A 25482-nucleotide genomic window follows, 5' to 3' on the forward strand; every position below is an offset into this window, starting at 1 on the left:
TAGATCCTCGACGCGCCGCTCTCTCTTCTAGCCGCCGCGGTTCTGTGTGGGGGGCGTTTCGGTTTCTACCAACCCTCCAGCTCCGGGGGAACGGACGCACTTTCTAGCTCCGCCGCCGCCACCGACGAATCTTCCCGGTTTCTCTCCCCCCCCCCCCCCCCGGGCCCCCTGCCGACTAGTCGGATAAAACGTTCAGAGTTGACAACCCCAAAAGAAGCTCGTTTTTTGAGGTTGCTTTTTATCCCGCCGGGGCGCTGATTGTTTCTCTTTCACTCGATCGACTCATTTGCGTCGGTTTGGACGTCACGAGGGGGGGGGGGGGGGTTCAACTTATAAAAAAAACGATCCCGCAGACATTTTGTTATTTCTGATATTTTTTTTTTCATTTCTCATTTAATTAATTTTCATACTTTTTCTCCATCCGCGTAATCCGCGACTGGTTAAAAGCGAGCGAACTGAACGTCACAAAAAGCGAAGGAGGAAACCATTACACAGCCCCCCTCCCCTCTCGCCTCCCCCTTCCCCCGCCCCCGCACACCAGCTAAATCCAAACACCGCGGTGTGCATAACGTTCGTAATTTACATGCGTTGAGCTCGCGCATCGCACGGCGCGTAGAGGCGGAAGGCTCGATGGATCATTTTGACTGACAGCTCGTGAGGAGTTAGCTTAGCTTAGCCAGCGACGAAGCAGCGCTGCCGGGTTGCTTTTTTCTTCCTTCTTCTTCTTCTTCTTCTTCTCGCTGTTCGCGGACACGGAAAAATACGGGTTCGGGACGGGTACCGCTGAATGGTCGTACGAGACACCCGACTCTTTCACAGCGAAAAACACGTCAAAGTACCGCTTGTATTTGGCATAATTGTTTGGTCTCTTTTTTTTAAGAGAGGGGGTGTTGGGGGGTTACTAGCCACCGTTAGCTAGTCATTCTGCTAACGCTGGACGGCTCCTCTGCGGCTGGGCTAGCTTTGGACAAAGGACCAACGCAAGGAAAAATATAAACACGGAGCACTTAGTTGATCGTGTTCAGGAAGGCAAGCAACAAACCAGGAATTGACATGATGTTTCCACAATCAAGACACTCAGTAAGTGGTTTTTAATTTCACATTTCTTTTCTCCATAATTTAGGTACTCGCCCTACAGTAACCGCCGACTGATTTACCCGTGTTAACTAACGTTAGGTACCGATATTAAGCTTTTTGGCAGCACGTTATTTAATTAGAGGTTTTATAAGAAATCTTTTTTTTTCTTTTTCGGGACAATGGTCACGTTGTTCTACAACTGCGTTGTTGAGTTCTGGTTAAGTTGTGCAGAAGATGTGTGGTCGGGGATTACAAAGACACGGATGTATTTTTTTTTAATTTAACCGTTAAACTTTTTTTTTTCTGACGATGGCAATTTCCAAAAAATGCTGTCATATTTCACAACTATATGATTTTCACACCTATGTGACAGTGTATTTTCCAAAGGCAGCGTTCACTAAAACGCCTTATATAACCAAATATAAATATATTAAATATACATGTACATATATGCTTAAGGTTACTGTTCTACTACTCTTCTACAAAAAACAAAAACAAAAAAAAACCTTGTTATTTTACTGTAAAAAGCACACATCTCCTCGTTCCCCTAAATCTCAAGTTTCCATGGTAACAGAAACTAAGTCCAGGGTATGTATCAGTGATGTGGCCCCTCATTGGTCAAACATTCATGCTATAACCGACTGGCAGAATTGTGTTACTCGCCACATCAGACGTATCCAGTTGTGTCACCACTGCTTTTGGCAGAATTTCTGTTACCGGCCAACTCGATAGGCTTCTCCTGGGCGCAGCAGGAAATTTGTCTGAAACGGAAATATGATGGTGACATACCTGTATTTCCACCTCCCTACTTTTTGGCTGCCATTTCACCTTTTTCGTCACCGGGACAAAGCCGAACAAGAAGCCATTTGTGTCGGTTCGTCTTAGGTTAACGCAACAGCAAGATGACTGTGCCGTTGCCAAGGACTGTGCCCTGTGCTTCTCCCTGGCAACGTCTTGTCACCACCACGAGTACTTATACCGCTCTAACGGCAAGGGTTGTTTGCTTAAGCAACAACCTGAATGTCTTTTGTGCCTTGAATGGGTTTGCCCTTTGGCAGTCAGTGTGTGTGTGTCTGGTTGTGACACTGCTGCGATCCAGGAGCCGATGTGTGTTCACAGAATCGTGTGCAGAACGCAAGGATTTTGGGAACCTCTGGCCTGGTTTCGTAAGAGCAGTGAATTCCTGTATAAGTTGCACGGCGAACCAAGTTCAACTTTAGTCTTTTTAAACCAATGATGTGGCAGAGATGAAGTTGGGCGATTTGTAATTTCCCTGAAGGTCTGCCCCCCCCCCACCCCCTCCGCCTCTCCCGGGGGAAACCTTTTAGTGAGGCTGAACTGTGGCACCTCCGCTTTTGTAATATCCTAAATCTAAAAAGCCACAGACCGTTTTACAGCTTTGTCAAGAGAAGAGATTCCCAATGATAATTAATTTAGGATCATATTTACTTGCATACTTGATATCAGGAAATTACTCGGTCGAGATTCCACTTCAGAGCCCAGCTCCACCCCCCCCTCCCTTCTCTGGATGAAGTGGAGGAATAGTCACCTGCTAATGGGGGTGAGAACTCAGTCAGCATCTCCAAGGTGAGAGAAGCTGGGCCGCTCCCGCCTGCCTGTGGGATGGGAGGTTATTTTTCTAATCCAGTTGAGTGCCCTTATGCTGCTTGATTGGAGTATTAAGACCCAACGCGCAAGATTAAAAGCGGGATTTGGAGGAATTTTGGATGTCTGTTCACTCGTCCTGCAGCTGCTTAATTCTTAACCTGCCGCACATCAAGCCGTTTCCAACAAATGCACCTGTGTACCGTCCCCCTCCCCCACACCCATGTCCTCTCTCTTCAATTCCTCCTCCTTCTTGGCGGCGGCTGCTGCTGCTGTCACTGGGGCCCGGGGACGGGGAGAATGTGTGACACTCGTATAGATATGAGTGTCAAAGATAAGGAGCTGGAGGATGAGAGAATAACGGCGCTGCCTCATAATAACGGATGATGGATCTCTCCAAAACTGACTCACTCGGCACCGAATGCGCTTTCCCTCCATTTTCCTTTTGTTCTCTCCGCCGTAACATTGGCGTTCGAGTTCCACATGTATGAACAAAAGCGTCCCGTTTCCACCAGGATCCGCGCAATCAAGGAGCCGCTCATGTGCGATGGGCCTAATTTAAAGCAGCGGGGGAGGCTCTGCTGGCCGTGGTGGGGATGGGTGGTCACGTTGCACCGAAACAACGTCGAGGCGTTCCCCGTGTGAGTCATAGAAGATGTTTGCTTTGGCAGTCCACTTAAGACCGTTTACTGTATTTTGTTAATATTATCTTTATGTGAAATTCCACAAGGCTTTTAGCGGATTCCTGTAGAATGCGAGAAATCTAGCTCAGGCTTTCTTTCCAGAGATGCTCGTTTTGGGTTCAACGCCGTCTTCCTCAGGCTGACATTTTGTTTGTATTTGAACTTCAGTCGTGACTTTTGGAAGGGCTTACTTATTTTATACATTTGGCCGTTTTTTTTTTTTTTTTTGCCAAAGCAGAATCACAATATTCTTGTTCTAAAAACAATAAGCGATGACTTCCAATGAAAAGTCTGTTCCATACAGTGGTTCCATTTAGGCACCAAGAAGATTGTGGTTTAAGTGTGTCTTGTTAAGTACAATGGATGCATTTTAATCCACCGTCCCCAGTGCCGCCCACAGTTCATTGGTTTAATAGGAAAACGCCTCATTTGATAGCGGCACAGTGCCTGACCCAATTGATAGCATTTGCCAAATTGTTTTGGGTGTTGATTAATCCCGACGCAGCTTCAACAGAGCTGGCTGCGGCGTGAATGTGGAGCAGCAGAAAAGGCCCGGTGCCAAAAGCCAGAGAGTCGCGCGCAAGTAATATGGAGGCAAAATCTCTGAAGTCCCCTGAGCCCGTGCGCCACTGTAGAGATGGCCACAGGTTGTACACACAGACACACTCCCTCCTCCCCCTGCTTGTCTCCCTTTATCATGCGTTTCCTCCCAGATCTGATGTGGTGGTGGGAGGGTCAGGGGCAGAGGGTGCACCGGCATTATTAAGCCCACTTGAATTAACAGGACAGCCCCCAGCCTTTCCTCTAAAGCCTCCAGCTGGGGGGAGCTTAATCCCCATGGTCCCCTGTCTCGCCCATTAAACAAACTCCCCCCACCCCTTCTCTGTCGCTCTGCTGCACACACTCACACAAACCTGTGTGTGAGCAACAAGCCTGTGTGTGTGTGTGTGTGTGTGTGTGTGTGCTTATCAGTGGGGGGTATTAGTCATTGAAACACGCGCACACACACTCACACACACACCAGAAAGCATGAGCCCAGCATCGAACACACGAACATACACTTTAGCTCTCCTCTCTGCTGGTAATTATTGCTCTAGTACATGCATAGAAATAAAAGGCCTTTTCCCTTTCACTCATCAACGGTAAGGAGACATTCACACACAAATAGACATTCTTCCCAGCCTCGAGGGTCTTATCTGCTTTTTGTATCCGAGGAACAAATTGAATGTGGGGCTTGACACACGCAAGCCAGCAGATGTCTGGGTCGTTAAGGTTAGGCCAGCTGATTAGCATGACAAACAGAACCCCGCGGAGCCCCCCAAACAGCCAAACCCCCCGCCGCCACCACCCCCACCCCGCAGGAGGCCCCGTCGAGGCCACGGGTCACAGGTGATGTTGATTTTTGTGAAGGGCCACAGTGGATGATTGTCAAAATGCTTTGGGGTGGGTTGAAAGGGAAGAGCATAGACTGGTGCAGCCCTTCTCCTCCTCAACACGCATGCTGACTTTGAATGCGTATTCTCCGCCTACTTGAGTCTAACACACTGACTTAACCCTCCCCCCTCGGATCAGACCCCCCCCCCCCACCGGAGGCACACTTGGTGTTAAAAGTGTTTTAAGGCTTTCTGAGCCTTTCTTTTTACTAGATGGCGCCAGTAAGAGATTAAGAGTTACTTTGGGGGAGAGAGATTCAACAGAGGACACCCCCCCCCCCCCCCCTGCTGGACGCCAACCAGGGAGGTGGATTGTGGTTGTCATCTTAACCTCTTAAGCACACAGTCCCGCAGGTATATGCACTTTCAACCTGTCGGACTCCATGCGTGAGGGGTGGTGATGACACGGCTGCAATGGGAATATTAGTGAATATTAACTCCCACGGCTGTCTGCAAACGCATTGCAACTCACAACGTTAGCTTTTGCACTTTGTAAATGCATTCTCTCAGGAAAGTAGTCAGCAAAGTTGTGCATTTTGTATATCATGTCCCAGCGTTCACCACAGCAGCCTCTTTCCTGGAGGAAGTACTGAATCGAATGTCGCCATTCCATGAAGGATGACGGATTCAGTTACACAACCCTTTCCATGTGGTCATAAAACACAGCATGCTATGAAATATCCAACAACTTATACTGCCATTATAATGAGAAACCCTTTTAACATTGATAATATGATTTGCAAGTTACAGCTCTACCTCCCTTGTTTTGCGTTCCATAAAATACGCCTGCAAAGAAAAAAAGATGAACTGAGTTAAAAGGTGTTTTTGGTTTAGCTTAAGACCTCAGGAGCTACTGGTGTTAATATCGTTGTGTGTTTCTGTGGCATTTATGGACGTGTATGTGTGCGCACACTTCACTGAAGACTTGTGCGTGAAGAGAAAAAAAAAAGTAGAATAGTAATGAGTTTGAATGTGTGTACGCACTCGCATACACAGTCAAGGGCTTGTGTGTGTGTGTGTGTGTGTGTGTGTGTGTGTGTTGGGGGGGGATGGGGGAGTGGAATGAAGCGGCTGCATCAGTATTCAGCAGTGGCTCCCTACCAGGAGTGTGTGGGAGGTGGCGGTGGGTGGGGCGGCCCTTCCTCAGAGCAGAACTGTGCGATGGTCTGGAACAAAGCGGCGCGACGGGGGGTGGCACAGCAGGGGGGGAGGGGGAGGGGGGGAGGGCTGCCGGGGCCCCCAGACCTGCCAAAACATGAGGCACTGCACCAGTTCCGACAAGAGAATTAGCCGCTCTGTTCGTGTGCCTGAGAGCAGAAAGGCCCTGGCTGAAACAATACGGCACCTCGGCTCCACCGAGTTCTCCTTCAGACGCCATGAGGATTCGCCGGATTCCGGGGGTGGGGGGACAGACGTCCACGGTGTCCTTGCACTGGTTTCTGTGGCGTTGTGTTCAGAGCACATGTTGGCAGCTATTGTCCCCTCCTCACTGGGCTGTGCGGTATGGCCAAAAATCGGTATCACGGTAGATTCTGATGGTTTCCTGGTATGTGAGGTTTTTTTCAAGTAAACACATGAATTCATTGACCCCGAACAGGGCCGCCGCCGGGTACCCGAACAGCTGTTTGGCGCTCGCTGGCCAACAGCGAGTTAGCTAGTTGGCGTGTCGGCTTGTTGTGGCCGCTAGGGTTGCCACCAGAGACTCTACAGACCGGTGCAATAAATTGTTCTCTGATCTAATAACGTAACTTGCGTCGCATTTTCCAAAACCAAAACACCCTCCAAACGGACACAGCTCCTCTCCTGGGCACAAGTTGCGTTGGTGCATCTCTGGTCTCTCGTTGTTCCTTCTGTATCGCTCTTTTCTGTGTTGTGAGATGTACCCAGCATGCAGTTCAGTGGGGTAGTTTTTTATAAATGTACAATTATCAGTGTTACAAATTGCAAGCTGTTGTGGTATTTTACCCTGTTAAGAGTGTTGTGGGTTATTTATTGTTGTTAGAAAGTTATAACCATGACTCAATCTCAACACGTGTAAGACAAGCAGCTCCGGGTGCTCCTCGACGACGTGTAAAAATAAATTCTACCGCCTGCTGAAGAGCGATGTCAGTTGTTATGGCGTAACACCGGTACGAACGGTACGTGAGAAATTCATAACGTACGGAAATGTTATACCGTTTGAACCGGTATACCCCCCCCCCCCCAGCCCTACCTCCTCAGTAAACACGTTTGATGTTTGCAACGGGACACCCTGTTGCCTGATGACATGTCTGAGTCTAGGGGGGGGTGTACAGGTTAAAAAAACAAACCGCTATGGGCTGTGTTGGATTGGGCATGTTACTGCAGGTACTAATAAGAACACAACAAGTGGCCAGGAAGTCTAGCAATAGATTGTCAGAAATATTAGGTAGTACTAAAGTTACAACTGTCCTTATTTTTATTTTTTATTTTTTTGTAAAGAGCATTTGAGGGAGGAATTGTGGAATAACGTACTTAATGTCACAAAGGGTACTACCAGAATAAATGTATTTGGCCAATCCATTTGCTTGCTGGTTGACCTGCATGTTAGTGCAAAAGTTTTGTTCTTCATGTTTTAATACCTTAAAGCAGCCACACTGGACCCACCGTCATAGGGAGAGAAACATAATGATCAAATATGGAGATGAATGCACAAACTTTGGCACTTTTTATTCTTGAATCAATTCATAGCCCCCCCCTCTTTTGTAGATATTACAAGTGACCAAAGCAGTTGTAGAAAAAGAGGGTGTAGAGTACTTTTGTGACGGCGCACACAGTGAGCGCACTATACCTGTGACCCTATAAAGAACTTTAGATAGTCGGCCACATGCCGGCTCTTCAGCTTTCTGCTCTTATTTTCCACTTATATGTTGTGTACTTTGGGACTAATCTTCCTTTTCCTCCCTCCATACCCCCCCTCTGTCCCTCCCCTCCTCCTCCATCCCCCCCGTTCCTGGCTGTTGTAAGTAATAACCTTGGTTTTTACAAGCAGGCATCAATCATCTGCACAACCGTACTGGGTGTAATCTTAAAGCCCCCCCCCCCCCCCCCCCTTCTGCGAGGCTGGCTTTAATCTCAGCCATGGTCTCCAAACCCACAGCCCTGTCGGCCTCACCACTTTCCCCACTCTTGACAAATTGCCCATTTCCCTTGGCTTGCAATCTCTGCACTTGTGTGTGTGTGTGTGTGTGTTGGTGCTGCATGTTTGGCTGGCCTTACACAGAGGGTCAAGAAGACAGTTGCTGCGGAGGGAGGAGGGAGGCTGCCCCATGCCAAGCCTATGTTTGCAAGGGCACTTCACTCGAAGTGATAAAAGTAGAATAATCCTCTTTAAAGCGTCTTAACGAGGTCAAATCTGTTGGGCTGGAAGGGGGGAGGTGTGTGTCTCTGTGTGTATGTGTGTTGTTGGGATAACGCCGCAGAAATGGGGGTAAGCCTTGGCTTGGTTCGTGAGAGATAATAATCAAAATCAAATTCCTGGCCCAAACAGGATTAGGCTCTCCCTGCGCTCTAAAGCCCCTGTCCAGAGCGGCTGAAGACACAATCCTATTCCTCAGCCTTCTCTCTCACACACACACACACACACACACACACACCGAGCGGCCATAGCAAGGCGCACTTGGCCCAGACAGAGTTTGCCGGGGGGAGCCTGGATGCGGGCCAGTTAGCCCCGTCCCTCTCTCAGATCACTGGGCACATACGCTTCAGTCCAAGCACTAATCTGGGATATTTAGATGGAATTGTTTGGTTGCGGCTATTCTTAGACGGAGGATGTGATCTTGTTTGGTGCTGGTGTATTAGCAAAAGGCTTAAGCCCTCAGCGGTCTGGCTCGGTAAATCATGTCACGATGGATTTTTGCTGAGAGGTTTGCCCACGTGTTAAACACATACTCCACGTGTTGTGATCACCGATACGTGTCGCCTTCAGGAGGCGCAATGCTACAATGTTGAATCTTCTTTTAGATGAAACTAGTCCAGACTTTATGGTAATATCGTGGTATGGTTTGCAGAACCGTTGCAATTATTCATCACTTCTAATCGCCAACTTTCTGGGCCTTAGTCTCTGCCCTTTTTTCACAAACAACCTGTGTCTAGGATTGAATTTACCCCCATCATTTCTGAGAACAAGGCTTTTGCTTGTTTAGCGTTTCCCTTCTTTTCCATCGGTGACGTAGCTTTGAATAATGATGTGTCTGCATCTTAAGATGGACGGAAGAGGTGGACGGCTCAAATGGCGTCCATGGGACCGTTGCTATGGAGCAAACCGACAAATAGGCCAACCGCTCGTCTGTGTGGATCTTCGGCATTCATTAAAAAGTGGGAGAGCGATAACATCCAGTCATTAGTGAGTGATTACAATGCCAAGGCCCTATCCCAACCCCCCCCCCCACCCCCAACACACACACACACACACACACATACATCGTCACATGTATACCGCACACAAACACACTCCGACTGAGATGTAAACAGCCAGTCAGGGCTTCAGGAAATACAATCCCCACACTGCCGCTACCCTCAGGCAAGATTTATACTGAGGAGGATGTTTTCCAATGTATCCTGCTGTTATTGTTTGCGTGTGTCTATGTGCTGCCCCCCCCCTCCCCCTCTTAATCTCCATCACTTCCCATTGCCTTTTGTCGACTGATCTATGGAGCAGAAACGGTCTTAGCCTGATTCTTATTTAAAATAGACATTATGTTTCACAGTAGATTTCACATGGATTGGACCAGATGATGAGGCCCCGGAAGGGTGGGGGGGGGGGGGGGGGGGGTGTGAGGGGCGGGTGATGATGAGTGGGCTTTGGGTCGGTGGGTGGGGGTGGGGCAGCAATTTCCTGAAACGATGAATCCCATTTATTCGCTGAAGACTGTCTCAATTGCCTCACCAGTGCACAAAGCTTTTTAATGCTTTAATTACGTCTCAAAGGAGCAGGGCAGAATCAAATTAGAGATTGTCCTACATTTAGGTGCTGTGTGTGTGTGTGTGTGTGTGTGCGCGTGCACATGCATGCCTGTGTATTTGTGTGCACACTATGCAAATTTTGCATTTGTGTGTGTGTGTGTGTGTGTGTGTGTGTGGGCTGTTGTATCCCTGTGTATGATTCATGGCAGTGAATGTTTGTTCCTCTGGCAGCCAAGAATCATACACAGAGGCTTATCACACCCCGCAAACACACACACACACACCTATTCAATGTTAAGGCTCTATGTTTTGCTCGAACACACACACACACACGCACATCTCTCTCCGTCTCATTCACACTGTGCAGGCTATTCCTCCTCAACACAAACAAAACTGCGCACACACACGTATACACACACACACACGTATACACACACACACACGCACGTTAGCCTCTCACTTGCAGGAACACATTTTCACGTACACAGCGTGCAGGCACCTTTTTTTTTGTCTCAGCAGATGGCACGTGTCACAATATTGCGGCGGTATTTCATTAACATTATGGGCACCCATCTGCTGCGGGCTCCCAGGGAACACGGAGCACCTTGTTTTGGTCATGCAGAGGAATAATGAACGTTGTTAGCCGTGTACGTTCTGTGGAGCCTGCAGAGGTCCTGCATCATCTGAGGCCCCTCTGTGAGAATCGTCCTTCAAACTCCTGGTCTTTACTGCACGTTTTATCCAGGATTTAGGCAGCTGTGTGATGACCTTGATTAATCCGTAAACTGCGCCTGGTAACATATTTCCCAACATTAGCAAAACCGAGCAATCTCAGAAGACTGTTCCAATACAAAGAATCATTCATGCTTTTTAATAACAAAATTGTGTCTTCAGTCGTCTCAATTCCCTTCCTGTTGGCGGGGAACGTCCCCTCCAGCTATGCTTTCAAATTATTATCAGCTACATATGGCCACATTTGATCTGGGGTCCCAAAAAAACCTCCTATTTTCTCCGCTGTGGAGATCTGGTGTTCTGATCTATGTTGGAAATCTTTAAAGCACTTCAAGTAGAATTTGAAGTGTGTTATCTAGCTGCCCCAAGCAATCAGATGCAGACCGCTGTCAACTACTTTCGTTAGTTTGGTTGCAACCATTACAGCCCCATTAAAACAAAATGCCCGTAAACCATTTCATATACATCATGTGTTTACGTCACTTCACTTACACGTGGAGTGTATTAGTGTATTAGTAATGTGTGCATGGTTACGCTCGGGAACATTAGCCTCAGGGGGCCGGGGGTTTAAATTCTGGACAGAATCAGTTTGGTGTGTAAATTTAGAGTGAGGTGCACTTTTCGTTTGACTGTCCTTTCTAATAAAGGTCATACGGATTGTACTCTTTAGTAAAATGACTACCATTTAGGTTTATTTAGTTTGCTTAAAAGGGTTGCCTAAAACTGCTTGAAACTTGTCTTTAAAGAGAAGGGACCTTTTCCTGTAGCAGAATTTATTTGCCGGGCTCGAGAGAGAGAGAGAAGGAAGAATATTGTGATTTAAGATCTCTAATTTATAAATTGAATACAACTTAATGAATTGTTTGTCTGCTGCCGCTGTATTTTTCTTCTCTTATAAATCCATGAGGGTTTGGCATATTATGTGCATGACATCAACATTTTTAAGATATCAATCGAAAGAATGTATACATAGAAAAAAGATGTAGTAAAGCATCTGTCATCTTTTAGCAAACACAACCACAGGACATAAACATTGGTTAACCCTTGCAATGATTGCTGTAACGTAGAGCAAGGCGTTTATAGCAATCTCGAGATTCTAAATTATTATTGCTGATTGATGGTTATTATTATATTCAACTCGTAGTGAAATAACTGGTGACGTCACATGCAATGAATGCCCAATGGAGAGTTCCTGCTCTCCCTTTTCTCTTGTTCCCATGTCTTCCTGCATCTGTTTTCCTCCGTCTTCCCAGCGGAACAGGTTGCCCAACCCGGGCCTGTTTAACCGAGAGGGACTCTGGTATTTTAAACGTTTGCATACTGCGCTAGACAGAAATGAAATTTGATCTAGGGCAGCAACTTTACCCTCAGGCACATGGGGTCACCTGTAGGCAGACACACACTGTCTGTGTTGATGAATCATCAACACACAGGGAACAGTTCCTGTAAGGCACACGGCGGCCTGTCCCCAAGTGCCTTGTGTTGAGTGCGTGCGTGCGTGCGCCACAGACCCATCCCCGGGTTCGGTTCATGCCCTACTGGCTGGGGTGACGATGGAAAAGGTTATTTCGAGTAGCCGCCTGGTTTGTGTGGATTGGGCCTTGTGTGTGCGGGGGAAGCATGATAATGTCACCACTTCTTGTGACATTTGAAAGTGTAATGGCTGAGGCCACTGGGCTTGTCCCCTTTTTTCCAGTTGTTTTTGTTGATGGCCTTAATGCTTCTTGATATAAACTAAAACAAACATAATGGCTATAGTTTGCATATTTCCCAGTGAAGGATTCACAAAGAATCTCTCCCCCCCCCCCCCCCCAAATCCTAAACCAAGCCCAGAAGCTAAACAAATTCAGCTTTGATGTAAGCAGGTTCATGCCTGCAACCTGAAGCAATCCTGCTGCTTAGCATATTCTGCGGCCATGGTTCTATGAATGCGAAGCAGCCTATTTGGAATAAAGAAGAAAAAGCTGAAGCTGAGCGACATGCTGTGGGGAGCAGGGTACAAAGCGACAGGTCACTCCTAACAGTGGCAGGCCAGCTTTCCGTAAGTGCTGCAATCAGATTTCTGATGGTGTTTTATGCCTGCTCAATCGTAGTGTGGAAAAATGTCGATTTTCTTTTTTTTTTCTTTTTTTTTTTCTTTCCCCACCTGACCCATTATGCAGCTTGCCGAGAAATAATGAGATTTTGTCCCTATTTGGGATTGATGCTTGCTGTGCTCTAACACACAACCAGGCCATCCACTGGTGCCTAAGGAATGAAGTGTGGGCAGAATTACAATAAGGGCTAATAGCAACATCCAGGCTAGGCGACAGAGTGTAGCTCACTGTGTGAGCCCAAAACCAGGTCGTTTTAACCTGCCCGCGAGAGCCATTGGGTGCAGTTTTATGCAGTGGGCCTTTCAGTGAGCACTCAGCGAAGTGAACCGCTAGACAGGATCACATTGGACGCCATGGTATCGCTACCAAAATAACTTTGTTGGGATCATTTTCATTATTAATCAGTCTATACTCCTTTTTCTTGATGAATTAGTAATGGTTAATAAACTGTTAGGGAATTGTGCAAAGTGCTTACCATAATCTCCCAGAGACCAGTTGGGTTGTTTCTGGACCGAACAAATGTCAGTTAAATACAACATACATCTTCACTTTGGAGAGGCTACAACCAGCAAATCTGACCAATCTGTACATAACTATTTTTCCAGTATTTCAGTCGTTTGTTCTTGTCATCATGGTCCAAGTTTAAAGGTTTTGTGTGTTTTTCCAGCAGTCTCCAGTCGCGTCTCTTTCACGCGTCACGGGGTGCCGATGGATCCCCCTGTGCGCCGCTCACAGCTCCTACGTAGAAATGTTCTACATAATGTACTTTTAAATCTCTAGAACAATTCAAATGCAAACGTATGGTCCTACAAGACTTCCATATCACCTTCCCTTTCTCCATTTATGCTTCGCGCTGAACAAACGGTTGAGTGTGACGCTGTAATTCAGGAATTTAAGACTTTTTTTTTTTTATTTGAAGCTAAATCGTTTCAACACCTTCAAAACAATAACATTTCTAAATATGTGTTACATTCTTTCTATTAGCAAGATGTACTCCAGCACGAGGGTGTAGCTTTACGTAACCCTAATTAAACGTTGGAACAACACCGAGGAATGTTGGAATGAAAACACCCGTTGGATCACAACTTCAACGACGGACTGTTGTGGCTCGCAACGTACGCTTTTGTCTGTCGAGGTCTCCTGCTGCACTGTGGAGACCTCGGTGGAGCGGAACCAAGGCCAGAAGGAGTCTGGGTTTTGTCTGGTAGGAGGTTGGACAGGAGCGTGTCCACATCCCTCTCCGGCTAATGCTGTCTGTGTGGGACTTCATTGTTTCTCGATGGTTGTGTGATATATATCCGCATAGTGTATAGGGGGGGGGGGTGTTATGCACACTTAGCAACCGGGTCGGACAGCGTCACATTGAAAGCGGCTTCATTTCCTGTCCACGTTTTTTAATCTTTTCACTTTCCTCTGCCGTCTTTCGCACCTTTTTGTCATTTCCCACGTTTTTAACTTTCGTTTGTGCCTCTCTTGTTTTTGTCTCTGGCAGGCTTCATCGCAGCAGCTGAAATTCACAACCTCTGACTCCTGTGACAGGATCAAGGACGAGTTCCAGTTCCTCCAAGCACAATACCACAGGTGCAGACACAAACCGTTGCACGTGCACACGGATACAAAGGGGAAGCGGTTCTTTGAAATAAGTAGCACATCTCCAGGCCATACGTGTCTCACTTAGTGTTTTCCTTTGTTCGACACACTTTTATGTTAACCTGCAGATGTGAGATGCAGCATTGCTGCGATATTATGGGCTGAAATAGGTTTTTATGTGAATGTAAGGCTTTTTTCAATCACTGGAAAACTACCCCACGTTTTATTTTAACGGGTCTTTCCTCAAGTTCCATCTAAAGAATTCCAGAATGTGACTAATGATATAAGTAATCTAGAGACTGCGTCGTAACTTTTGGTCAGTTCACAGCAGATCGTATTAACATGCTAAATGTTGTATTTGTAGTAAATACATATTTACTGTTTCAAATGCAGCAGGTGTTTCTAGGAAACTCTTATCTGAAGGTGATTCTTCCCAAAACAAAAAGTAAAATCTTATTATTTTGGAATGCAAAAATGTTGAGATTGAGGGACGCAGTAGTTAACTGTCCTAAAAATGATTGTTCCACTATTTCTGAACTTTCATAACCTCCCCTGCACACCCTGGCCACATCCTCTATTGACTCATACCTAAATCAATCTTGTTTGCCCTCGCCCATTGATCTCGCTTTACTGCTTAAATACGGCTGCAGTGCCGGTAGTCTGAGGCTCTCCCAAAGTGCCTGGTCCGACCTCAGCCGGTCCGATTGATAGCAGTTTGAAAGTGCGAGGGAGGTGTGAGGGGGGGGGGGGGGGAGGGGGGGAGGAGACACCACGGGGTCTGCATCTCGCCGAGAGATTCTCTCTTTGTGCGAGGGGAGTCTTTGAAGCCCGCCTTCCTTCCTGAGGAGGTTGTTTTTGTTCCTCTGCACCCAGAACCTTCCACTGGCTTGCTTCTGCCCGGTTGCAGAGACGGGCAAAGGCAGATGAAAGCCTGACAAATTGTGTGCAAAATTCCTGCTCCGGTCTGATCGCTCTTGTTTGAGGGGGATTGCGAAGCGGCAATAACACCCGGCGTGTCTCCCCCCCCCCCCCCGCTTTTTGGTTTTTGTAATTCCCACAACGATGAGCAGCAACGTTTAACCCTCTTCAGAGAGCCAGGGCGCAGTTGAAAGAATACCTTTTTTGTCTGAGTACAGAACATGCATACAGTGCCTATTGACTCAAGAAGGGGGAGTGGGGGGGGTCGGTGGTGGTGGTGGTGGTGGGGGGGGGTTGGGAGACACAGACGAGGCTTTGTAGCGCTTTGCTGCTGCGCCGTGCTTGTCTGTTGCAGAAGCCTTTAAAAGGCGAATGTACCGCAGGCGATCCCCCGGGTATAGTAGCGAGCATTGTCGCTGTCTTCCTCCTCCTCCCCACCCCGCCCCACAGCCTCCCGCCTCCTCTCCCCTCCCCTCGTTCACATGCATAAATAGATCAGGGAATACATAAATCAAAATAAAGATGACAGCAGGAGCGATTTAGAGACGGAAGAATCGGCAATAAAACTCCATCAAAGTGTCGTTTGAGAGCAGTGCAGGCCCGGGGGCCGCCGAGCACCAATCAGAGGAGGCGCAAAGCCAATCCCAGGTAAGCAGGCAGCGGGGAGGCCTGTCGTCATGACAACCCACCACACAGCCTACACATGTACACAGGGATAGCAGAAAGGGATTTTATGTAGGCGGGAAGGGGAGCGTTTTGGATGAGCGGAGGCTGCTTATCCACACACAGGAACAGGTGGCAGAGAATCAATACAATCAGCCCCCCCCCCCATATACACACACACACTCACACACACACGTTGTTAATCAGGTTGGGTATCATGACATGGCATTACTGTGTTCCCGTCATAGACTGCAAATATAAAATATGTAAATATGGGCCACACAACTGCTCCCTAAAAGTGGAGCCAAAACCTCTTGATCGCCCTTGGCTCCTAAAAGCAGCATCTGCTGTATCAAAATGATTTGAGATCTTACCAAAACATTTTTTTTTTAATGTTCTGCATTCAAAGATTTAAATAAGGATGCTATCATATGATGAAAGGCCATTGCTCATCCTTCACCATCACTTTCTAGTTTACAGTTATTACAGGATTTCTCTGTGTTCTTTTTTTTTTCTGAATAAATGTTTCATTGAAAAGTTCCTAAACTGGCCCGACTGTCCACCTGCAGCAGGTATTCCTACAGCCTTGTCTTCTCTGATGATGAATTGTGAATATGTTGTTGGCCCACAACATGCCCCCAATACATGCTGAATAGGCTCCAGTCTCTCTCTGGGGATGGAGAATGGCACGAAGATTTATTCATTAATCAGTTCAAATTTCAACTTCAGTTCCAGATTTATATAGGCTATTTATTTCAAAACCGCTGAATAATGAGAATCTTTAGTGATCCAGATTTATTTATTATTATAGTGACTTAGATGTTCAGTTATCCACTTATTAGTTTTTAGGAGTTATTCAGATTGATTATTACATTGTCATTTAAAAATTGTTAAATAATATTGACAGATGAGTTAAACATTGGCACATTCATATTTTAAATATCAGATACTTGACTATATATATCCTCGTTATGTCATCGTGCTCAATAAACAAGGAGGAACACTCAACCAAATCTGAAGTTAACCACAGCCAACAGTGCAGCTGCTGCCATAATTATTCTGTGTGTGTGTGTGCAAGCTCACATTATTGGCCCCGTGTTACACCGTGTTCAGCCTGCCAGTTAAGACTAACAGCGATGAAGATTCACCCAGCGCTCGCTGTAATCGAGCTGTCATTCCCGCAGACGGCTAAGAAGAACATCCCGGTGTAAATACACACACACACACCGTCAAACAGGTTTTATTCTGGATCGGGAACCATCCACCGCGTGTCTGCGCATATCTTTATTTGATCTGAGCCTTATCCTCTCCTCACATCGCATGGGGCCAGTCAAAAGGCATTGAGGGGAATTTCTATCCCTCCCCCTCCCCCACCACCTCTGTCTATTTCATTTGACGACCCGGGTGACTCGTCGACGCGTCCTCCTTTGTCCTGTCGCCTCGCGTGACATCAGCGCTGACATGATTACAGCTAATGGCTGTCACGGGGACCGGGTCGCAGGAAACGCTCCCGAAACTATATTTAGTCTTTCCTTTTTAGCTCAGTGCCCCTTCTGTGATTTAGAAAGCAGACATTTTGGGTCCACACCACATCTGCAGTTGGCTTTGACACCCGCCCTCGTCAATGGACACCTTGTCGCGCTAACAACGGTGTGCGCAATGGCGGCCCTGATGATGATGATGATGATGATGAGGGCGGCGATGGTGATAAAGATGATGGTGGTAGATGAGATAATGACAATGGAGGTGGGAGGCGGTGATGAGGGTTGATGCGATGATGAAAGTGATGACAGGGCCAGTGGTGGTGGTGATGAGGAGGATGATGATGATGATGAAGGGGGTAGAACTCACCTGGTGTCAGCACTTTGAGAGGGAACACTTTCTTACTAACCCGGTCTCCCTCTCTCCCCAGTTTGAAGCTGGAGTGTGACAAGTTGGCCAGTGAGAAGTCAGAGATGCAGCGCCATTACATCATGGTGAGTGAAGGCGTGCGTGTGTCATCTTGCCAGAGTGTGTTTGACCCATCTAATCTATGATGGTCACATAAAGATGTTGATGTTTAAATGTGCAGAGAAAGGTAACGTTCTCACACACTGTTAATTAATATTCTTTCAAGTGCAATTGTTCTCTTGTGTCTCTTTTCTTTCTGCTCATTTTTGTAGCTCTGGCCATCTGTTCCAAGTACAATACTCAACAAAATGTAAAAATAGTTTGGATGTTGGAATGCAGAGACTCGTCAGGAAACGCAAGCCGATTTAAATGTTAAAAGTAATCAGAGTACTTTTTGTGCTTAAACCTAATCTAGAAGCTACGCAGATACGACCACAGTTGCGGTAAATTGTTCCCCTCCCCCCGCCCCCTATTTGGGTTTCCGGAGGGACTGTATGTGTGCAATATCTCTCCCAACCCCCTCGGTCTCCTCTCGTTCGTCTCTCTCCGTACACAGTCGCACACAAACGATGCGCACACATACACTCGGACGTGTTCGCCCGCTCCACCTCGGGGGCTAATCTCATTGTCGCTGGCCGTGGCTGCGTTGCCGTCTGATGTTTTGCCTCTAATTGATCCTCTGAATGGCTTTAATCTCATCTAATCTGTGCCGCCGCACTGCTCTCCCATCAGCCAGCCAGCAGACACACACACACACACACACACACACACACACACCCCCACGTGAACACGCACAGACACGCTCACATCCTCTGTGTTTCAGGCAGGTGTGAGGACACACACACACACACACACACAGTCTTTGTCAGCCTGATAGCATCCGCACACTCATTCGGACAGGACAACTGAGCAGAATATTCTGTTTCTGTATACAAGCTGATGTTCACAACTAAATGCTTATTATGTTTAATAATTGTTCACCAAACAGGTTACGAGAAACGTTGAATTGAGATCGATGCAGTTTGCAGAAATCCAATTTGACGAGATTTTCGAGACGATCTGGTGAATGTCCGGCATGATGCGTGCTAAAACCTGAGGTCTCAAGGCTCATCCGTAAGAAAAAGAAGGCTCTTCATCAGGGTTTGAAATGTGTCTAGCAGCGATCTCGATCTTTGCCCCAGAAAGCAGTATTTTTCAATGACTGCCGTCCATTCTGTATTCTGTTAACCGGATGAAGCTACATGCATGTAAAGAGTAACTAAAAGGTTGATTGGTCAGTTTATCTATTTTTTTTCTGTATCCTGACAATTTGGCTTCTTACATTCAGTAAACTCCAGATCCACCACGCTGAGCACTCCAGTAACGCTGTATGCATTCTGCCCTTATCAGTAAACATGCCAGTTGTCTTCTCCATTGACATAAGAGTGGCAAAAACAAATAAACTATGCTTTTAAAAAAAGATTATTTTGGATTCAAAAACCACAGACTAACACTAATGAGCAGTCTAGCAGCATTCTACCCAGACCCATAAGCTGCAACAAAGAAATCTTCCCCACCCAATAATGTCATGAAATATATTGACATTTGAAGCTTCATTCGAATAGAAGCTTGAGTGCAAAAAACAAAAAAGCTTCTGCCTTCCTTTTAAATTTGCCTCCTGCTGGTGACCGCCACGGAAAAGCTCGAGTCACCTGTGGATCTGTCACTCAGCGAGACAGCACGAACAGACGGGACCATCTCGCCACGTTTTTTATTTATTTATTTTTTTACGATAAGGCCGCACGCACCTTCCTGTGAAACACAAAGGGATCCTCAGCCCGAGCCGTCCTCAGGCTCAAAATGTTGCAGTAAAATTGAACTATGAATGCAATATGGCTTTTCTCTCCCCTCCCTCCTAATGCGCGCGCACACACACACACACACTTTCAATCGCACTTCCACTCCATCAGGGGCACACCCGGCCTTGTATTCCCACAATAACCAGACTCTCCCTCCACACACACATACACACACACTCCTCCTCTAATAGCGTATCAGGTTGCCCCCACTCCCCCGGCCAGCGGCAGCACCTCCATTTCCCCGGCGCTGTAATTACTTTAGGGAGCTTCCGTGTGGGCGCGAGCAGCTACAGTGTGTGTGTGTGTGTGTGTGTGTGTGTGTGTGTGTGTGTGTGTGTGTGTGTGTGTGTGTGTGTGTGTGTGTGTGTGTGTGTGTGTGTGTGTGTGTGTGTGTGTGTGTGTGTGTGTGTGTGTGTGTGTGTGTGTGTGTGTGTGTGTGTGTGTGTGTGTGTGTGTGTGCACGTGCGCACAAGATGGTGCGAGATCGAAGTGGAAAAACACACCACAATTTTGTGTTTGTGCGTGTGTGTGTGTTGTTTGTTTTCCAGTGACAGAGCCAGTCCCCCCTGCAGACAGAGTGGGTGATTAACAGGGTTGACGCCTAGAGGGTGGCCCTCTCATTAACACTGAAATCTCACACACACACACACACACACCTTCACCTAGGCTCTTTCTCTCCTTTTCTCCTCCCTTTCCTATTTGTAGCTGTGCGTCTTCCCTTCTCTTTTGCAGGTGTGTTTGAGTGCGCCGACCTTTTTTAGAAATGTTAAGATGACAAAGCTGTGTGTAATTTCACTCGTGGTTAGTCAGAATTGCCAATAGTCGTTTGGATCGCCGCGGCTCAACATCCGACAAAGCGTTGGAATTGTAGAACCTTCAAGCTTTTTGAAAGAAACGCAGTTCAAATCGAGTTGAGAAAAATTCTAAAACAAAAGAAGAAAGAAATCTATTTGATAGCCAATGTCTCCTTTATTCAAACAGCTCCCCCTTTAAAGGTGGTTGTGTCTGTTCTTCAATACGCTCACAGGATTGTGTTTCCGTCAACACGAGGCAACTCTCTTACCTTTTAATATCATATCTAGAACTAAAACTCCACCCATTAGTCAGATGTTTGGAAGCTTCATTCGTAGCTTTTAAATTATTTTTATTAAGAACTTTAGAGGAACATACATTCATCCTTTTTGTTTTTCTGTTGGCATTTAAAAAAATTGATTGTCCTCCAGCATCGGCTGTGCAACACTCCCATTAAAAGAAGGCTTTTGATGCTTGTGTTATAACTTTTCCGCTTTTGTCTCACTCTTTCTCCTCCTGCAGTACTACGAGATGTCCTACGGGCTCAACATTGAGATGCACAAACAGGTGAGTTTTTTTTTAAAGCATGCGCCAATCACGTAGGACACGAACCCACTGCTGTCCGTCTGCTCTGCAAAGGGTCTTCAAATACCACAGCGTAGCCACGTGTGATCCACAAGGGAAGCGAATAAGGGGAGCGAGTTGAGATGTTTCCCTAAACGTGGCGCCAACTTGTCTCCTCTGCACCCGTCCACATTCCCACATTCGACGTGCTCAGCAGAAAGCAGCGAGAGCCTCAAATGAGAGCCGCTGCGATTTCAGAACAATTACCCGTCTGAATCAGGAGCGCCGCACCACGCAGAGTTAGTCTTCTTTTTTTTTTTTTTTTTTCTACTTCTGCCTGGTTCAGACTGCATGCTTTTTTTTTTTTTATACTCTGATTTGTCAAGGACTACCAGCACATGGAAGCGCTCCGTCCGTTTCCTCTTTTCTAAGCTGATGATTCGAGCGGCGGACTTTTCACGGCCACGTGAACCTTGGCAGCATTCCAGCGACTTTGCATCGCCTCAAAACCAATCTTTTTTCACCCTCGGAGCCTTGAAAGTCCAAAATCACTCGCCTCGCGTTGTTATGCTGTTGATGCAGGCGCAGCTGTGCATTCCCGAAACCCCCCCCCCCACTCTGCACCTGCAGCTCACTGATTGGCAGGTGTGAATTACAGGGATAATCTCCCTTCACTTTGGGAGTGTTCAGGGACATTTGAATGATGTCACCCGAGGCCGTGTGTGGAAATGCAGACGCCGAGGGGGTTGGCGCCTCCGCAGTTGCCAAATCAATTTGAGTTCACCGTATGCACAGTGAAATGTGCACGTGGAAGGGAATTTTTATCATTTCCTGAGACGTGGGAAGTTTATTTTAATATTGATAACTTTCAGCCTAAAGTCATAGGGGCAGCCCCGCCTCCCCATCCTAAAGATATCTTCAACTTCAGTGATGACGATCCATTTAGAATCCGCTGGCCATTTTGATGAAGCAAAGAAAAGGCGGGGGGGGAAGCCGATATCCAGTTTGCATGGGGGAGTAATTTATGCTGCGCCTGTAGGAGGGAGAGAGCGATGGGCCTCCAAAGGGCCGGCCCTTATCAGTGACCTCGTCTGGCACTGCCCTACACACACACACACACACACACACACACAGTCTTATGATTGACGGCGCACACTGACAGGCGAGTATGCTTTGACAAATGGACACACACACACAGAGGTAGCGGCGTCCATGATTTAAAGACCTTCACATATGCACCCACACAGGCTCTGAGGCAGGAGGACTGACGTGATGTATGCGGTACAAACACACACCCACATTCATAGGTGTGCACGCACACACGCGCCAACTGTTACGGTCCCGCGCGCACACACACTGCCTTGTTGTGCACTTCATTCCCTTTATCTCACAGGAATGAAATTCAGTCACAAGTGTGGTTCTGTGTGTGTGTGCGCTTTGAATATGTGTGTCTTTTTGTGTCATTGGTACATTTGCTCATGTGCTGTCCGATTGGCTGCAATTAAAAAAGAGACTGCCTGTATCCCCCTCTATTCATCCATATGCGTGTGTGTGCGTGTGTGTGCGTGTGTGTGTGTGTGTGTGTGTGTGTGTGTGTGTGTGTGTGTGTGTGTGTGTGTGTGTGTGTGTGTGTGTGTGTGTGTGTGTGTGTGTGTGTGTGTGTGTGTGTGTGTGTGTGTGTGTGTGTGTGTGTGTGTGTGTGTGTGTGTGTGTGTGTGTGTGTCAGCGTGCATGCTCTCTTTGTGCACACTATGAGTGGGTGCGGGGAATCTCTAGTTCCATTAGAGAGTTGAAATTGAAGGGGATGTGTGGTAACGAGTGTCGAGGAGCATTCATGTCTAGGCCTATTGTGCACAGCCTCTCCCACCCCCCCCCCCCCCCCCACCTCACCCCTACCCTCCCCCCCGGCTGCTCCTCCTCCCTTTCCACCTCTGTCTCTATTTCCCTGTGTCTTTCTCTATTTTTCTCTCACATATTCACTTGTTCCCTCTTGATCACTCCGCCCTACTCAAATCAAAATGCCTCGCCTCTGTCTGCCCCCCCCCCCCCCCCCCCCCACCCTCCCCCTTCTCACCGTGTTTCTCTGTGTTTTGTCTTGGGGAAGAGAAGCAAGGTTGAGTTGTGGATTGAGCTGGGAACATGTTGAATGCAGCCCTCTTTGTCTTTCTGTCCCGTGCCCCCTCCCTGTTTGGTCTCGAGTCGTCCTGCTGTAGACGACATAACTCCTCAGCTATGTTTTGCTTGCATTTTTTTAACGGCTTTCACACAATGACGAGACGATCTAACGTAGACGCAGTCGTCATTATGCACACCAATTTATTCACCTGTAATTAGGGGACCTTTTTAGGTTGATCTGCAGAACGCCGCTGGACGCGTTCCTCGTGTTGTGATGGAAGAATAATCGAGATCAATAAGTACACCTAATAGAGCAGAAAGAATGTCCATTAATGGATAAGAGGATTGACTGAAATGTAATAGGAAACTAAAGGATCAGTACCAAATATAATCATGAGGCAGAATGGATCATGATCCAATTTTCATGGTCAAAGTTTTACATATTTTATTAATATTATATATGCTATGAGAGTATATAATGTGTTACATACTATATACATTAACGTGCAGGGAGCATTTTAATGTAGCAAATGTATATTGTATTCTGTTTGTAAAATATGAACTAGTGTGTATATCCATTTAGATGTGATTCATTGATTCATTGACAACAATATTTACTTCTGAAATATTGTCGAGTAACAAAAGGGAAAGACTTTGTTCTGCTGCTTGCTAGATTTAGTGACTGTGCCCGATATGCCGTGCTTCTATAGGGTTTCGATCTCTTGGAGGTATTCCATAACGCATGAAGGAGTGCGATGTCGGGTTCTATTCCCGGCAGGAAGCGGCGGCACAAGACACTCAAACGGAGACGCACATTCAGACAACAGCAGGAAGTCTGTGAAATGTTCCGTTTGTTCAGGCTGCCTTCCTACGAACACACACACACACACACACACACACACGGCTGTGTTTGCTCTCCCCGTGAGTCTAATCACGCGTGATCATTTACAGAATGATACAAAGGTATAAAGGTTAATATAGACATAAAAATCTAAATTGACACAAAGCAGCGGAGACATGCGGCACAGGAATGAATGCTGTTGAACGACCTTGCTGTATTTGTGCTCTGGGCCAGTTGTGTTATGATGTACGTTTCATTTGCCCCCCTCCCTCCCTCCCCCCCCCCCCCCCCCCCCGATACAACGCTCTCCTCGGTGAATGTGTTCTCCAGCAGCACTCGAGGAGGGCTGGAATAAAGCCGTGTAAAATGTAAAGGCAGGACAAAAGAGGAGAAGCAGCGTTCAGACCGATAAAAGCGGAGGGAGACACAGAGGAGGATAATAGAGAGCACAGATTAAAAAAAAAGAAGGAAGAAACGGAGGCGAGGTTGGGGGGGAGAGGAGGGAGAGCGAGAGACTCTTAAAGGGCACAGAAAAAAAGAGGAAGAGCCATAGTTAGCATGGAGCGAGTCCCTCTGAGGCGTCAGGGTGTGTGCGCGTGTGCGTGTGTGTGTGTGCGCGTGTGTGTGTGTGTGCGAGATGGCGGGCGGACCGGGGTGAAGCGCTCGCTGGGCCGCTGTGCTCCGCATGCCTAATGACGAGTCGAAGGGGCCCCGCTCTCCTCGTCGTGCCACGAATTAGGCTCTAACACAATTACTGCTGCTTTGCATATCTCAGACGGATTGGGTGATTACCAACCAAATGTGATAATAGACCTGCGTGTGAGAAAGATGGAGAATGTTCAAGATGAGAAAGCAAGAAGAAGGGGGGGGGAGGGTGTCGGCATGGGGGGATTGTTAGTGGATGTGCGTGTAAGAGTATACAGTACAAGCAACTTAATTAATGAGGAGAATGAGTGATTTTGGTGTGTGGGTGGGTGTGTGTGTGGGTGTGAAGGTCAGAGCAGATGTTTCCCATACTGATGAGAGTGTGGTTTGAATCTTAAGGGTTTAAAGGATCTGGTGATGTGCTTTTAGTTTTTAGTTTTTTTTTTCCTTTGCCAACAAATGCCAGGCAAAGACAAAAAGAAAACAATGGATTGAATCGCTTGTTTTTATTGTTTACACGTGTGTTTTAATGCGGTGACTCACCCCGATGACGGCAGCCAATCTGATGCCAGCGAGGGGGGCGTCAATCGAGCGTTCACGCCCACAATCGGCCCGAGACCCGACAGACTAATGCTCGACTTCTTTATCTTTCACATCATTCCTCTGTCTCTCTGGCCAAGTTCACAGTGGAGTTGGTCGGAGTAACCCGTCGTGAGGGAACACGTCTCGGAAGGCGAGGCGAAAGGCTAACAAGCTCGTCTTTTGTCTCGTTACGTTACGCCAGGCGGAAATAAAACGTCTGCCGCGGCAGACGCGTCTGGCTGGAATCGGGCTGATTTCGTGCATTCCTGAGTCGGGCCTAAGGGTGTGTAGCAGCTTTGTAAAAACGCACACCGCTGCCCCGCCGCCGAATGTGTGATCATTCGCATCGCAAAATAGTCCCCGACTCTAAAAACTAAAAGTTCTCCCTCTTCTCTCCCTGCAGGCTGAGATCGTGAAGAGATTGAATGGAATCTGCGCACAAGTCCTCCCCTACCTGTCTCAGGAGGTAAGCACACACACACACACACACACACA

The 25482-nt window shown here is 47.1% G+C and overlaps 1 protein-coding gene across 3 annotated transcripts in view; it reads left to right on the forward strand.

Annotated features, from left to right (window-relative positions):
- The first annotated feature begins 207 nt into the window (after nucleotides 1-207).
- The window catches only part of tle5 (TLE family member 5, transcriptional modulator), a 30212-nt gene continuing 4937 nt past the window's right edge, over nucleotides 208-25482 (forward strand). Inside the window, exons 1-5 of one of the 3 annotated variants that reach the window (XM_037469433.2) lie at nucleotides 208-1080; nucleotides 14042-14130; nucleotides 17633-17696; nucleotides 20763-20807; nucleotides 25391-25453. In XM_037469433.2, coding sequence (XP_037325330.1) covers nucleotides 1054-1080; nucleotides 14042-14130; nucleotides 17633-17696; nucleotides 20763-20807; nucleotides 25391-25453 — 288 coding nt within the window. In that variant the 5' untranslated portion in view covers nucleotides 208-1053. The remainder of the gene's footprint in view (nucleotides 1081-14041; nucleotides 14131-17632; nucleotides 17697-20762; nucleotides 20808-25390; nucleotides 25454-25482) is intronic. The other 2 variants (XM_037469432.2, XM_037469431.2) reach the window with 2 other exon arrangements.

The sequence above is a fragment of the Pungitius pungitius genome, chromosome 7 (genome assembly GCF_949316345.1).
Source record: "Pungitius pungitius chromosome 7, fPunPun2.1, whole genome shotgun sequence".
Taxonomy (NCBI): Eukaryota; Metazoa; Chordata; class Actinopteri; order Perciformes; family Gasterosteidae; genus Pungitius; species Pungitius pungitius.